Source organism: Psammomys obesus, unplaced genomic scaffold (assembly GCF_907164565.1).
Source record: "Psammomys obesus unplaced genomic scaffold, mPsaObe1.curated_primary_1811, whole genome shotgun sequence".
Lineage (NCBI taxonomy): Eukaryota > Metazoa > Chordata > Mammalia > Rodentia > Muridae > Psammomys > Psammomys obesus.
The window spans coordinates 12,745,684-12,759,610 of record NW_026596046.1 but is presented as its reverse complement, the minus strand read 5'-3'; the positions used below and the strand labels follow the sequence as shown (position 1 = coordinate 12,759,610).

The 13,927-nt window shown below is 48.2% G+C and overlaps 1 protein-coding gene across 3 annotated transcripts in view; it reads left to right on the top strand.

The window, feature by feature from the left end:
- Slco3a1 (solute carrier organic anion transporter family member 3A1) overlaps positions 1-13,927 on the top strand; it is a 279,274-nt gene that overhangs the window by 190,249 nt on the left and 75,098 nt on the right. For all 3 annotated transcript variants that reach the window (XM_055623272.1, XM_055623273.1, XM_055623271.1), the window contains exon 3: positions 13,253-13,351. In XM_055623272.1, coding sequence (XP_055479247.1) covers positions 13,253-13,351 — 99 coding nt within the window. The remainder of the gene's footprint in view (positions 1-13,252; positions 13,352-13,927) is intronic.

The window sequence follows — 13,927 nt, the reverse complement described above, 5'->3', positions numbered from 1 at the left end:
GATAGATAGATAGATAGATAGATAGATAGATAGATAGATAGATAGATGATATAGAGACAGATTGACCATGTCACAAGTTACCATAGCCTAGTTAGTAAGTTGGAACAACAGACAGTCATTCTCTCATGTGTCTCAAGACCAGAAGAAACTCAAAGTCATGTCAGCAAGCACATTCCCTCCAAAAGCTCCGAGGGAGAACCTTCTATACTTTTTGGATTTAGATAGGTTCAGGCATTCTTGATTTGAGGATGCTTTCACATGGCATCTTTTCCTCCTCCTGTCTCTTCTTCATTTCTATATCAAAGATGCTTGCATTTGGGGGCTGAAAGGGTTAACTCATGATCATCTGACCCCCAGATTCTTAACATGATTATATCTGAAAAGACACTTTTTTTTTTTTTCAAAATAAGATCATTTTCACAGGTTGTAGGATCTTGTCATATTAGGGGTAAGATACCAACTATTCATCCCTCTTAAGAATTTTATGTAGAAATCTACCTAGCATACAAAACAAAACAAAAAGCTATGGGGACCCCAAGTTATGTCAGCTTCTTCAGTAGTATCCTTCAGTTGTATCTATCCATTCAGCTTCTTCTCCCCACCATCTCCATGGGAACCCCGGCTTTAAAGAGCCCTGAAACTAAAGCTTTAACTGAAAGGTTTGGGGAGTCTTTGAGTGAAAGTCATAGGCTAGGACATGGGCTAAAGCAGGTGACAGTTAGCTTGGGCAAGACAGTATGGCATCTGTGTCTAAGAGAAATAAAATATTGTATGTACCGCTGTGTTTGTGTGAGGTTGAAATGAAGTCAACAATCCTAGGTCATGATCATCGCTTTTCGCTCCAGGCTTAACTGAATGCCCGCTGGGGACAAAACTGCCCCAGCTGAGAACCACTGCTCTAGACTTTAAGAATTTTGTCATAGGCAACCTGTCGAACACCAAAACTTTCTAGCCATTCTTTTTTCTAGAATTAAAAAATAATAATACGCTACAGTTGTTGCCTGCCCAGAGTTTCAGATGTGAGTTTCAGATGTCCACAGACTGAGTCACAGAGCAGAACCAGTGTTTTGCACAACTAGCTCCTCCCTTCCTATCTCCAGGCCAAGTCAGAGTGTTTTTCTAACATAAAAAGGCTCGCATGGAAATGCTCACTCCATTTCTGTTCTCAGGTGGGCCCTGGAGATCCCTGCCCACAGTCAGGGTGGACATGGTGTGGTCCAAAGGCCTGCCATTTGACCTGTCATGCCAGCTGCCCCGTCCTGCTGCCTGTCCCGTTGCCTTTCCCACGGCATTTTCTGTTCAGCAACTTCTCTTCCTCACTCTCAGTCTGAACTGGAGTGCCATGTCTCAAATTCCTAGAGAAAAAAAAAAAAAAATGTCTTCATAGAAGAGTTTTCCAGAAATGTGGTTTTGGAGACTGAAGATGCAGTGAAATCCAGTGGCTGCTACTGGTGAAGTGTGGGCCTCTTGAGAAATCAGTAGATGGGGTGGCAGCCAGGTGTTGACTTCCAGTAGGTTCCTGTACCCCGCACTCATACAGTGCTGTGTGCAGCCATTTCGGACCCTTTGGGAGGATGCTTCACATAGCATCCTCCCTATGGAGAATTATGGAGAAGTTGACGAGGATTCTGCATCGTACAGATCCGGACCCACGAGAAGCTAAGAGATGGCTGCCAGTATGCCCAGATGAAGATCTCAGGATCTCGAAAGCCACCTAATTAGCAGTAATCTTCTCTCTCTTTTAGTCAGCTACCCAGGCCTATGGGCTCCCTGGAACATGCCTGGTAGGGAGGCCATCAGGATGCTCTGCTCCCCTGTATCTGAAGTGTCTGGTCATTTGCCTTGTCATAACCAGATCAAGGATCTACCTTTGGATTATGCAGAGAAGCCCAGAGGATGAGTTCTTGCCTCCTGCGCATTCTTTTGAAGGCTGAACCTTCTGTATCTGTCTCTTTGCTCAGTGCTTGCCTGAGATCCCTCCCTCTCTAAGTACCTGTCCAGGGGATAAGGCACTATGGCAGTAGCCCTATCTCAATGTCATTTGAATGACTGTGTGAGATCAAGGGGCCCATTCCTTGTCCTCTGGCTCTGTCAATGCATATAAGTTACACTGGAGTTTAGGATAACTGCTTCCCTGATAGGGCTGTATTCTAAGATTGTTGTCAAGTGAAACTCCTCCTACCTGGAAGATCGAGTGCACCATGCCTTTGATCAGCCTGTCCTCACGCGCCTGCATGTGAATGGTGGGTACATTACACCTCTCCTGTCCACAGATTTAGCCTGTTTTATTCATCCTGGATCCATGTTCTGTCTTTAGTTTATTGTCCTTGCCTCTTTCAAATGACCGCGTTGGATAGATGTGTTTCATTGCATGCATAGATAAAGCAGGCTAGGAAAAAGCTGGTGGGTACATCACAGACCCCTGTACCCCTTGGCCAGGCACACTCCCCACCCCCCCACCCCGCCATCACCGCCTGCTCTGCTTGCTCAATGTGCTTCAGCTAGCTCTCATTCTGGCCCTATGCAATTTTTTCCCTTTCTTAAGCACTGAGCAAGCAGTTTGTCCAGTCTGTACTTGCCTCCCCACACAGTGTGTTTATGGCTTTCCCCACTCTAATCAGCCTCTGACCCTATCAAAAAACCACAGAGGAAATGAAGCTGGTGTGGCTTGACTTTGTCCGGCTGAACCCTGTCCACACCTGATGGCAACAGCTCCCTGCTCACACAACACATAAATCCAGGGTTTAATAATCCATCCTCGGATTTCGCCAGGCTTCAAAAATCACCAGTCTGTCATGTCAGCAAACAGCCTTGTCCTTCTTGATGATAAATCAGGGTGAAATTAGCATTTCACACACACACCCTTACTCTCTTGCCACAATTCTTCAAACAAAATGCTTGGCGTCTTGGCACTGCCGGAGGCGTGGCTGGGGAGGCTCGAGATCACAGCTGCTCCCCACAGTTGGCTCCCCTGGCTGTCACCTCTGCAGTCTGCTTCTTCTGTTTGGGGCCTGGAGACTCCAGCCCTGCCTCCCAGCCAGGAGGGGTCTCTGCAGCTGCAGCTCAGCCCTTGTTCCTTATCAATGCTTCTGGATGCAGGATGTAGTTCAGAGGGATTCCTGCCTCAGGACAGAGTTGGGGCATTCCCACCCTGCATCGCGTACTCAGCAGAAGGATTCAGTTGGCCCCTCTCCCTACCCCTGCCCCTGCCCCGGCTTGCTATCTCTGGCCTACTTTTAGAGGCTAGTCCACCCAGAATTCATAGCTGCACTACATCATTCTGAATGTTCGTAATGAAATATCAAAATCCTTAAGGTTTTAAAAGAGGAGAGTTTGAGTTGCCAAGTTTTCCAAAGGTCAATCTAGGCAAGTGCAGCCTGCAAGGCCTGTTCGGGTAAAGACCTCTCTTCACTTCTTAGGTGTTTTGATGAAGACACTCACTAATGACCACAGCTCTCCCCTCATTTGGTGACCTCTAGGCTGTGAGCCACCTTCAGAGGAATCTGTAAACCCTCCAGCCTTGCCTTGGAAAGCACATCAGGGAGGGGACTTTCTTTGGCATGTGAAGGTTTCTAGCTCCCTCTAGTGACAACCTCAGGTGCTGGCTCTTTACCACCATTTCCACAGGAGGCTTGAGGGGTGGATGGATAGGTGGACGTGGGGACTACGACCTCCACTCTGTGATTGAGAAGCCTGTCCTGAGTGGAGTTCCATCAAACTCAAGCTCAGTTCTGTCTCCCTCAGCACAGGTTCTCAGCAACAGTTGGGCCGTGGTCAAATCCTCATTTTCAGAGCCCTACAAAGAGACTGGTTCCTTTAGAACTTACTAGAAGGATTTCTGTGGGTCACAGCCGTCCTGTTGTTGTTTTTCTTCCTTGGGAGTGACAAGTAGGAGAGGCTTCTATCCTGTCAGGTGCCTGCAGGCTGGTACTCTAAATTTCCCATGTCACCTTCTTCGTCTCAGTGTTGTTGTAGGTATTTAACAGTATCCCAAGCCTTGGCACCCAGGAAGCATTGAGTGAGGAGAGATTTTAGTGTTGTAGTAACTGCTGCCTCATTGGGGTTAGACTGAGATGACAGTGGGCTCCATTCCCCACGGTGAAGACAGTCTCAGGTCATTGTTGTTGAATATTTATTAAACTCCAGGGGGGGCTGTCCTTTGACCTGGCTACTCCACAATAATTTGAGACAGAGAGCTACTGCTTTATTTAAACAGCCTCAGCACAACAAGTGAGCAAGTATGATTCCAGCTAGTTTTCTAAGCTAGTCCGGCTACGTCCCAGCCGCACTCCCCAAATTACTTGTCAATTAGTCGTCCTGTCTGGGCTGGACCTGCTCTATGAGGCCACGTCCTCTTTCTCCTTTTTCCTTCTGTCTCTCACCTTCTACTTCTCTTCCTGGCCTTGTGGTCCCTCCCTGCAATCTCCCAGCCAAGGTAACTGATGCTCTGCCTACCTCTATTGTGTCCAGTAATTGGCTGTCAGTGACTTTTTTTTTTTTAACCAATCAGAGAATATCGGGGAGCAAAGTTTACACAACATCATTCAGTGTGTGTGAGAATGTACCCCTCTGGACTGTAACCAGATCTTGGGGTATTTAGCATTCTCATGCCCAGTGACATCCAACAACCCACCTGGCCTTCTAAGTCCTCACTGCTGCTGACCCTGGGAGTTCAGCATGCAATGCCACCTGGGGACAGAGGGGACGTGAGATACAGGATTTCCTGCAGTCCAGTCACCTGGAGCCCAGCAAAGGCTCTCAGACTGCTACCCTCTGTACCTCAGCTAGCCTTCCTTTTCAATGCACGTGTGTGCTGTCTGTAGGTTTATTGTTCACGAGGTTAAATCTTGCGGTACACGTGTGTGAGGCCGGGAACCACCTTTGTTCCACACACCAGTCCTTCTGTGGCCTGACTGCTAACCTCAGCCTGCCCCGCCAAGCTATACCACAGACTGCTGGCTAGGGCTTCCTCCCATCATCCACATGACATCCTAGGCTCCTGCCTCTCTGCCTTTGCCCGTCTGTATCATGTACTGCCCTCTTCTTCATTTTCCTCACTTTCCTTACATCCTCTTCCTTCTTATTTCTACTTACTGCCCATGGCATACCAGTCTTGAGTTGGATCTTGCTGTGGCTCATTTTCCTCACACGAAAAATGAGCATGTATCTGATGTGGTGCTGGAGACACGCTCTCTCTTTCTATCCATTCAGACCTGAGCAGGTAGCCCAGAGCTCTTGAAGCCACAGCCACCAACTCCCACCACTGTGCTGTCCTGCCAGGCACACCGTACCCTCAAACCATGAGCCGAAAGGAATCTTTCCTTTGTCAGGTTATCTGGTCACATGGACAAGAAAAGTAGCTGTACGACTGGGCTGGGGAGAGAAGTGCCCAGGCAGTATCCTAGTCTGCCTTCATCAGTATTTAAGTTTAGTGATAAGTCTGACGTAAGAGGTATGAGACCATGGAAAGGGACGCATGAGCCCTGCCTGTGTCATGTACCATGTGGCCTGTGCTGTGTTGTCTTTATAAACTTTGCAAACAGGGATAATTCTATTACATAAATTGTGCACTGTCTGGCTCGATAAATGGCTGCCACCCCTCCTTGCCTCCTTTCCCTCCTCCTCCTCCTCACACTCGAGCACCTCGGTTAAAATGCTGTCAGGATGTGGGCAGTGAGCAATAGATAAATACCTATTGTGTGTCTTGCAGGCTTCCTGCTGTTTATGGATCATGTTTTATTCATGCGCATTGCATGCGGAAGGCGCCCTAAGAGGGGAGAATTTTCAACCTGAGGGACTATATTTGTATACATTCAGGGCAAGGAAGGCCAGTGTGAGATGAGGAGAGCAACCGTTCTGACTACAGGGCTTCACTTACTGCTGGCAAGTAGAGCCTGAAGAGGTTTGACAAGATGGGAGCGCCTTCTTTTCCAGTCTGGTGCTGCCCTCTAGTGGGAGGAGTCGCAGCCTGCCTGAGTTTCCTTGTCCCACCAAAGGGGACCTGGCAGGGTTAATAGGAAGGCAGCCCAGCTACGGAAACACACTCAGCAGGGGCAGCCATCCAGGCCATTCTCCCCAAACTCTTCAATCCTGATGCAGTTCTAGGTGGCACCCATCATGTTGTGGACACCCACTTGTGTCTAATAGTCATCGGGGTATCACTGGTCATCTAGAATTGAGGCATGAGCCAGAGGGGCTGGTTCTGACTGACTCGACAGCGCTCTTTCTATGTTGCCATGTTAGCATTTTGTAGAGCCATTTCCTAGGTCTCAAGGCCGTATCTTCCCCCACCTTGTAGACTTCGGGTGTCCTGAGAGCTGCTAACTCACCTCTCCGAGTTTCTCATCATAATCCTTAGCCATGCTTCTCAGAATTGTTCCTGGACCACGCCTTTTAGCAGATGGAGTGGCAGGGTAAGCATGGCTCTGCTTTCAGAGCCCATTACTTTTACAGCTACAGAAACTTGTCATGAGTTGGACCACTTTCCTCCCAAAGGGGCAGAAGCAGTCTCCAGGATGTGCTAGCCCAGAGGATGCTACACTTTCTGAGAGCAGTCTCTGCATCTCTCCCGAGAAAACCACTTGCCTTCAAAGATCCAGGTTTTTGTCATGTGCAGAATGCTCAGCTCTGCCTTTCCCCACCCTGTGATGTCTCTGCGCGGTGAAGAAGTCAAAGCTGTCACAGGAGACCTCTGTCTTCTGATGCCCTCCTGAGGCTGGGTATTAGATCCTCCCCCACTTTCTCAAGGACAGCCAAGAGCGCCTGCTGCTTGATTTCCCTTCGATTGGCACCTCGACGTTGGTGCGCTCTCTGAAATTCTGCTCTTCAGATACAGTCTTCAGGGACTGGAGAGGTGACTCAGAGGGAAAAGTGTTTGCCTCCCAAGTGTGAGCTCCTGCTGAGTTTAGAACCCCTGTAAAGCCAGATTCCAGTGGTTGTAAGAGGAGAGGAGAGATTCCCCCAAAAACTGGCAGCCTGTTCTACGGGCGTCCGTAGTGAGGGAGGGCTAAGAGACACTGTGGCAAACAAGGTGGACAGTGAGATGAAATCCAAGGCTGTTTATATCCAGTTGCGTGTCTGCACTCACACATTCAAACACATGTACACATCATATATACAAATGCTGTCCTGCTCACTTGCTCTCTCTCTCTTTCTCTCATACACACACACACACTCACACACACACAGTTTTTTAAAAAAGAAAGAAAGTCTTTTTAAATTTTTCCTCATTTGTTCTTGGGATTTCAGTCATTAGGAAATCTGTGTCAGTCTTCTCTAATTACTCATTTAAAAATGAACCTTCCACACAGGAACAGCCTGGCAGGGCTTAGCTAAATGCACATCAGTGTTTCTCTCCGGATGATAGAGATGCTGACGTGTGCGTTCTTGACAATCACGAGAAAAAACGTATCAAGCTCTTTACACAAGCTGTGAAAGGCCTTTGATGTTCATTAATCACTTAAACCGCAAAAGCAGCCCTACAAGGCAGGGGCTTTTTAGTACAGCCACTCTAAGATGAGCGTGTGGAGGCCAGAGCTTTCCAAAGGCAGCACAGCTGGTGTATCAGACCCTGACCACCCAGCCAGGGTCAGTGTTCTGGAATACACTGGTGAGCTTTCCTCCTCTGTTATTGCTCTAGCCTCAGATCCTCCTCCAATGAGAAATGGAGAAAGGGCTATGGTATTCTCTCTCTCTCTCTCTCTCTCTCTCTCTCTCTCTCTCTCTCTCTCAGGCACACAAAAATGTAATGATGGCAATAATATTTCACTTTCTGTCCCCCCTGGTGGCTTCAGTTCTAACTTCTGTAGGAGGTAGTTTCCCAGTCTCCAGCATAGCCTGTCTCCCTGGCTACAGCTCGCTCGTTTTATTTTGCAATCCTAGACCTGGATATATAGACATAGACCCCTGGTGTTCTTTAAGATTTGTCCATAGTTATTGTGACTTGGCTGGCAGTGATCATTCTGTGATTTGCGGTTTTTGCTACATTACAAAAAAATTACAGAATGTTAGAGACTCCGAGTTATCTGAGTAGACATTTCCTTTTTGGATCAGGGGTCTCCCGGGGTGTTGTTGGGAGCATTGTTGGGTGTGTCTTCCAGTATACATGGGCACACTGTTTATGGAATACTTCCTTAGACAAGAACCACAAGTCAAAGGGCTGATTTATCCTCGACTGTTTTTAGATACTGGCAAAGTTTTGCCAAAGCAATTGATTTGAATGCCCATAATAGGCCACAGAGAGAGCGACTTTAAGCACCACTATCTAATAATTCTGGAGATCTCAAGTCCATTAGCAGGCCACTAAAATCAGAATGGACAGAGCGAAATCCTTTCTTGAAAGATGAATGTTTTTGTCTTGCTCAAAGCCAGTGTGAGTGGTCTGCTCTTTTTCTTGATGCCATCTCTCTGGTCTGTCACCGTGGCTCCTACCCTAAATCTTCTATATCCTCCACATCTGGTAGGAGTACTCAAGGAGCACAGACAGGGAATCCTTACCTCACAGTGGCTAGCCAGACCAGCTCTTCCAGGGAACGCCCTTCCCGTGGTGTACAGAAACCAGGCAGACAGCAGAGGGCACTCTTGAGCCACAAAGTTAAAAGAACAAGAACATTCCCTCCGGAGTGGAGCCTTTTCCACACAGGGGTGCTCCAATTAGAGACCCGTTTCCGTAAAGGGGAGAACATCCAAGAAAGACACACAGCATTAACCTTTGGCCTCCACAAGTACCTGCACTCAGTACACACACACAATTTACCTTATTGGTGACTTTAATTCCACATTTTCTTGAGGATGGGAGTTATGGATGCCTTGGGAGGAGCTTTATTTTGCCTATCAAAAGAGCAACATAGAATTTGCATGTGAAACTGCTTGCCCTAGCTGCAGTTACCTGTTCTTGTCTTGTGCTTTTGCCACTAAAAGAACATGGAAGACAGGTTGGTTTGTTGCCTTTCAGCTTCTAGAATGCAGACCTCATAAGGACCAAGATGTCTGTTGTGGCCCAGGGCCTGCCACCAGGTACATGTCCAGATCATGCTGTTGACTGACAGATGGTAGTTAAAAGTCTAACATGCTACTTTCATTTCTTACCACCGAATGATAGCTCCAAGTGCTTTCCCTCCTAGAAGCTGTAGAAAAAAAACTCCAACTGGAAGTCACACATGCAGAGAGACAAAGACAGGGGTATTCACCCCACCCAGCCCCCATACACCAACAACAATTAATGAAAAATAAAGAGGACATGAATTTGAAAAAGATCAAAGAAGGGTACATGGGAGGGCTAGGAGGGAAGGGGAGGAGAGGGAGTGATAAAACTATATTATAATATCAAAAAAAATCAAAGAAAAATACATCTGTTACACTAAAAACGAAAAGGTCGGGAAATCATAGGACGGGGTAGCGTGAGCCCATCCTGAAACCATGGATATGGAAAGAGGATTGGGCAGTGGAGAGCACTGGCTCCTGGAGAGGATCTGGGTCTGGTTCCAAACATCCAGGACGGGTGGTAACTCACGCCTGTAACCTGGTGGCCTCTCCCAGCCTACCCAGGCACTTACATGCAGTAGGTGCAGACATGTACACGTAAACTAACACACACACACACACACACACACACACACACACACACACACAAAGCTGCTTTTAAGAGTTACTCCACCGTATCCAGTGAGGTGCTGGGGAGGGGTGACTCAAGGCCCTCAGGCCCCAATTTGGCAGATAGGCGCTGAGTTTAAGGAAGTCACAGCCTCACCTCCAGCATCCTCCGTTCCCTCCTGGTGCGCCGCTTCCTCCTTGCAACTGTATTGCCACTAGAAAGCAAGGGTAGCGCGCCACCGCCCTTTGGCAGGTAACAGCAGAGCATTAAGGGAGCACTGGCGAGGATAGAAAATAGTAGATCTGGGTTTTCAGTCCAGGCTATCCAGCCCTCACTCGTATGGCCCCTTAATGGACTGGAGAACCGTGGCTTCTGGCCCCTTGTGATGCGTTTTAGCGACCTGCAGCAGACAAAGGAAGTTATGTTCAAGAACACATCAATCCACAATAGACTGAAGAGATTACAGGGACGGGGGCTGTAAGGTAGCTTGGGTTCTATGGGGTAGAAAGACAACAACTCTGGCTTCCTGGTTTCCTGGCTTCCTTTCTCCGGCTCTTCCGCTATATGCCCTTCCCATGGTGTACAGAAGCCAGGCGGACAGCAGAGTGCACTCTTGAGCCACAACTGTAAAAGACCAGCAATAAATTCATTCCCGATACTAGGGCCTCTTCCACACACAGCTTGACAATAAGGAGAGCTGGGGAAACAAATTCACAGGTAACTCTGTGAGATCCTTGTGCGCCTCAGACCCTCGACTGTCCTTCAGGACCCAGGGCCTTGCTCCAAGGCTTTTCCATCTGAGATCAGTGCCTCCTGATGCGAGAGGGCCCTTCCCACATCACACTGTTGGGCTGCCCATGGAAAACGCTTCAAAACCAGCATGCTGTTGGCTTACCGGGACACCTCTCTGAGGAGGAGCCACCTGGTCCCCAGAAGGGCTGGGGAAGTGCCACAGTGGTAGAGCAGTAGCGAATCATTCCTACACAGACAGACACCACAGACACATACACACCACACACTCACACCTGCCACCCACACAACACATGCACACATACCACAAACACACCACCACACACGCACACATACTTACACCACGTACAGACATTAGTGCGTGCTCTAGTCTTTGTTCAGCTCTCATAATCTGTCTGTCCCGTGACAAAAGCGGCCTGACATGCTTGCCGTGTGGATGTTGTTCCTTTGGAAAGTTAACACGTTTTCCCCCCTTGAATAAGAATAGCTGGGAGATTTGGGGTCCGAGGCTGTCCTTAGAGTATTTCAAAACAGATTAATTTCTTTCTAGCAGTCTATTCTTGTGATACAAAACATGGTTTTTTTCATTGTGTCTGTCTAACCGTCACAGGGCAAAATCAAGTGATTGCTTTGGGGCTCTGGGCTCCTGTTTGTAAAGACCTGGTTTCCTTTGCCAGACACACAGAAACATCTGAACTTGGGCCTGTAGCGTCAGAAGTTTTCTTTTCAGCCTCTCCATAAGTCAGTGAGCAATGTGAAGACCAGGATTCTTAACTGTTTGAAGTCCGGTGCTGAGTCCCCAAGCCTGAGGGCCATGCTTGGCTTGTAGGAGCTTGTGAGTGTGTTACGCAGGTCACGTTGCTGTGACAGAACACCTGGAGAAGCACCTTAGAAGACAAAGGACTTATTTGAGCTCGTGTGGTCAGAGGTCTCAGTCCACGGTCACTTGGGTTCCATTGATTTTAGACCTGCCGTGAGGTAGAATGCCCTGGCAGAAGGGCATGGCGGGATAGAACTGCTGGCTTCGTGGTGAGCAGGAAGTGGAGTGACCAATAGGAAAGGTTGGGGAATAAAATGAACCTGTATAAGGCACGCCCCCGGTGAGCCTCCTGAGGAGCCAGTCCTCCTGTGAGCTCAGGTTCCAGTAGGACACCGACTCCCACGGAGACCCACTGTTCCCGACCATCTATTCCGGCATACCTTACCAGCCGTCCACACCGAGCGGCTGCCTTTGTCGCGAGGGATTGCTGCTTCACTTTATCCACAGGCGCTGGGGGATCATTTCTTATCAGCGCTCAGAAAATGTCTCTGAAGACTGAACGTATTAAGCAGTTACAGCCTGTGAGTTGTGCTTTAGGCTCGGTGCTTTTCCAAGAGCGATCCAAAAGTTTCGTGTAGAGCCTCCGTACGATACTTGCCAGGTAAGGAAATGCAGAGCCAAGGCCTGCCACCGTCTCAGGCGTCACAGACAGGCTTGAGTCCTAAACAGCCATAATCCCAGTGACAGTAGGCAGTTATCCCGAAATGGGGAGGTGCCACAGATGAAATTATCCGACGTCTAGTCATTTCTTCCCAAGTATACCCTTGTGTGGGTTTTGATCTTTATTATATTTAGAGACTGTAAATATTTCACTGCATTTGAAAATAATTTATGGATTAGATTTTTCTCACATCCCAAGAATTCTTGAGCTTTGCATCAGTGCCGGGAATCGTAGCCAGAAGAGAGAGGGTTGGGGAGAAGTGTTTATAGCTGAAATGACTATAAAAGCAGAATTGTAAAAATCTTTTCAAAATCCTTTTTGTGCCGGGGGGGGGGGGGGGGGGGGGTGGCAGCGAATGCCTTTAATCCCAGCAGTTGGGAAACAGAGGGGGGGGGGGGTGTCTCTGAGTTTAAGGACAGCTTGGACTACAGAGTGAATTCCAGGACAGTCAGGACTACACAGAGAAACCCTGTCTCAAAAGAATTTATCTGTGGTGTGTGTGTGTGTAGCGTGTATGTGCATGTATATATGCGGGTGCCTGTGCACATGAATGTGTGTGTGTGTGGAGGATAGAGGTTGACATCTGCTGTCTTCCCTGGTTGCTCTACACCTTATTTTCTTAGTCACGGTGGGTGCCTGACTGAACCAAATAAGCTAGGGTCGGTGACTGAGGAGTTCCAGGGACCTTTATGTCTCCACCTTCCTAGTACTGGGGGTAGAGACTGGCTGCCACCGTTGGCTCCTGTGAGAATGCTGAGGACCCAAAGGAAGGTCCTTACACTAACGTAGAAGGTGCTTTGCCAACTGAGCCGTCTGTCCGACACCGCTCCCCTTCAGAGGGCGGAAAGGCTACTCCGTGATAGAGTTGGACTACTTTAGTATCTCTGATTGGTGTGGCACAAAGCTCTAAAGGTTAGAGAGGCGGGGCCTGTGAATACCTTGTTAGAGCTGCCCATCAAATTCTCGTAGAGGGGCTGGGGAGACGATGGCTCAGTGGTTGGCAGTGCTTGCTTCTCTTGCAGAGGAGCCACGTTTGTTCTCAGCATTAACACCAGTTGGCTCACAATCACTTCTAACTCTAGCTCCCGGCGACTCAGTGCTGTTCTGACCTCCGAGGTAACAGCACTCACATGTATTACAACCCCCCTCCCCACAGACTTACACCCATGATTCAAAACAGAAATACAGTCTAAAACAAACAACCTCCTGTGGAACTCTAGCATGATACACAGTATTGGCATGGGAGGGGTTCTCAAAGATGAGAAACACTGGTGCCCTTCTCTGGTGTTTTGACCAGCTCCTTGGGATGCCATTTGTAATAACCAGGATTCTTATCTGGCCAATGTAACATTATCTCTTTGACCTTTGGTGGTTTTGCTCCTTGAAGGGCTTCTGTGTTTTAACATAACCTTTCCTCTTCTTCTTTCAGGAATCCTGTTCACGATGTTGGTATTTGGACCAGCCTGTGGGTTTATTCTGGGCTCATTCTGTACCAAAATCTACGTGGATGCTGTCTTCATTGACACAAGTAAGGAGCGGATCGTAGTTGCTAAACGCGCCTACAAGCATTTCCATTCTCATAAAGGAGTCCTTAGCCTATGGGTTTCTAAGACCCTCCCACTAAGGAATATTCTTGTGCTGCTCGGCTTTCTATTACTGTGATATATATGCCTGGGACAATGAAGTCAAAACCAAGAAAGGTCTATTCTGACTCGTTTTCAGAGCCTACGTTTGTTTGGCATGTTGTTTGGGGGCCTCTGGTACGATAATACTTGATGTAGGCCCCCTACACAGATGTAGCTGGTGGGCAGCTCAGTCTTCATGTGGGTCCCCTAGTAAGGAGAGTGAGGGCTGTCTCTGACATGGACTCCATTGCCTGCTTTTTGATCACTTCCCGCTGGAGGGGCAACTTCACCCAGTCCTGATGCGACTTGATGTAGGGTGGATTGAAGTGGAGTGCCCTTTTTGTGAGGAGTAGGGGAGTGAGATAGGGGGAAGAGGGACAGGGGGAGGGAATGGGAGGAAAGAAGGGATATAAAGTGAATAGACAGATAGATAGATAGATAGATAGATAGATAGATAGATAGATAGATAGATAGATAGA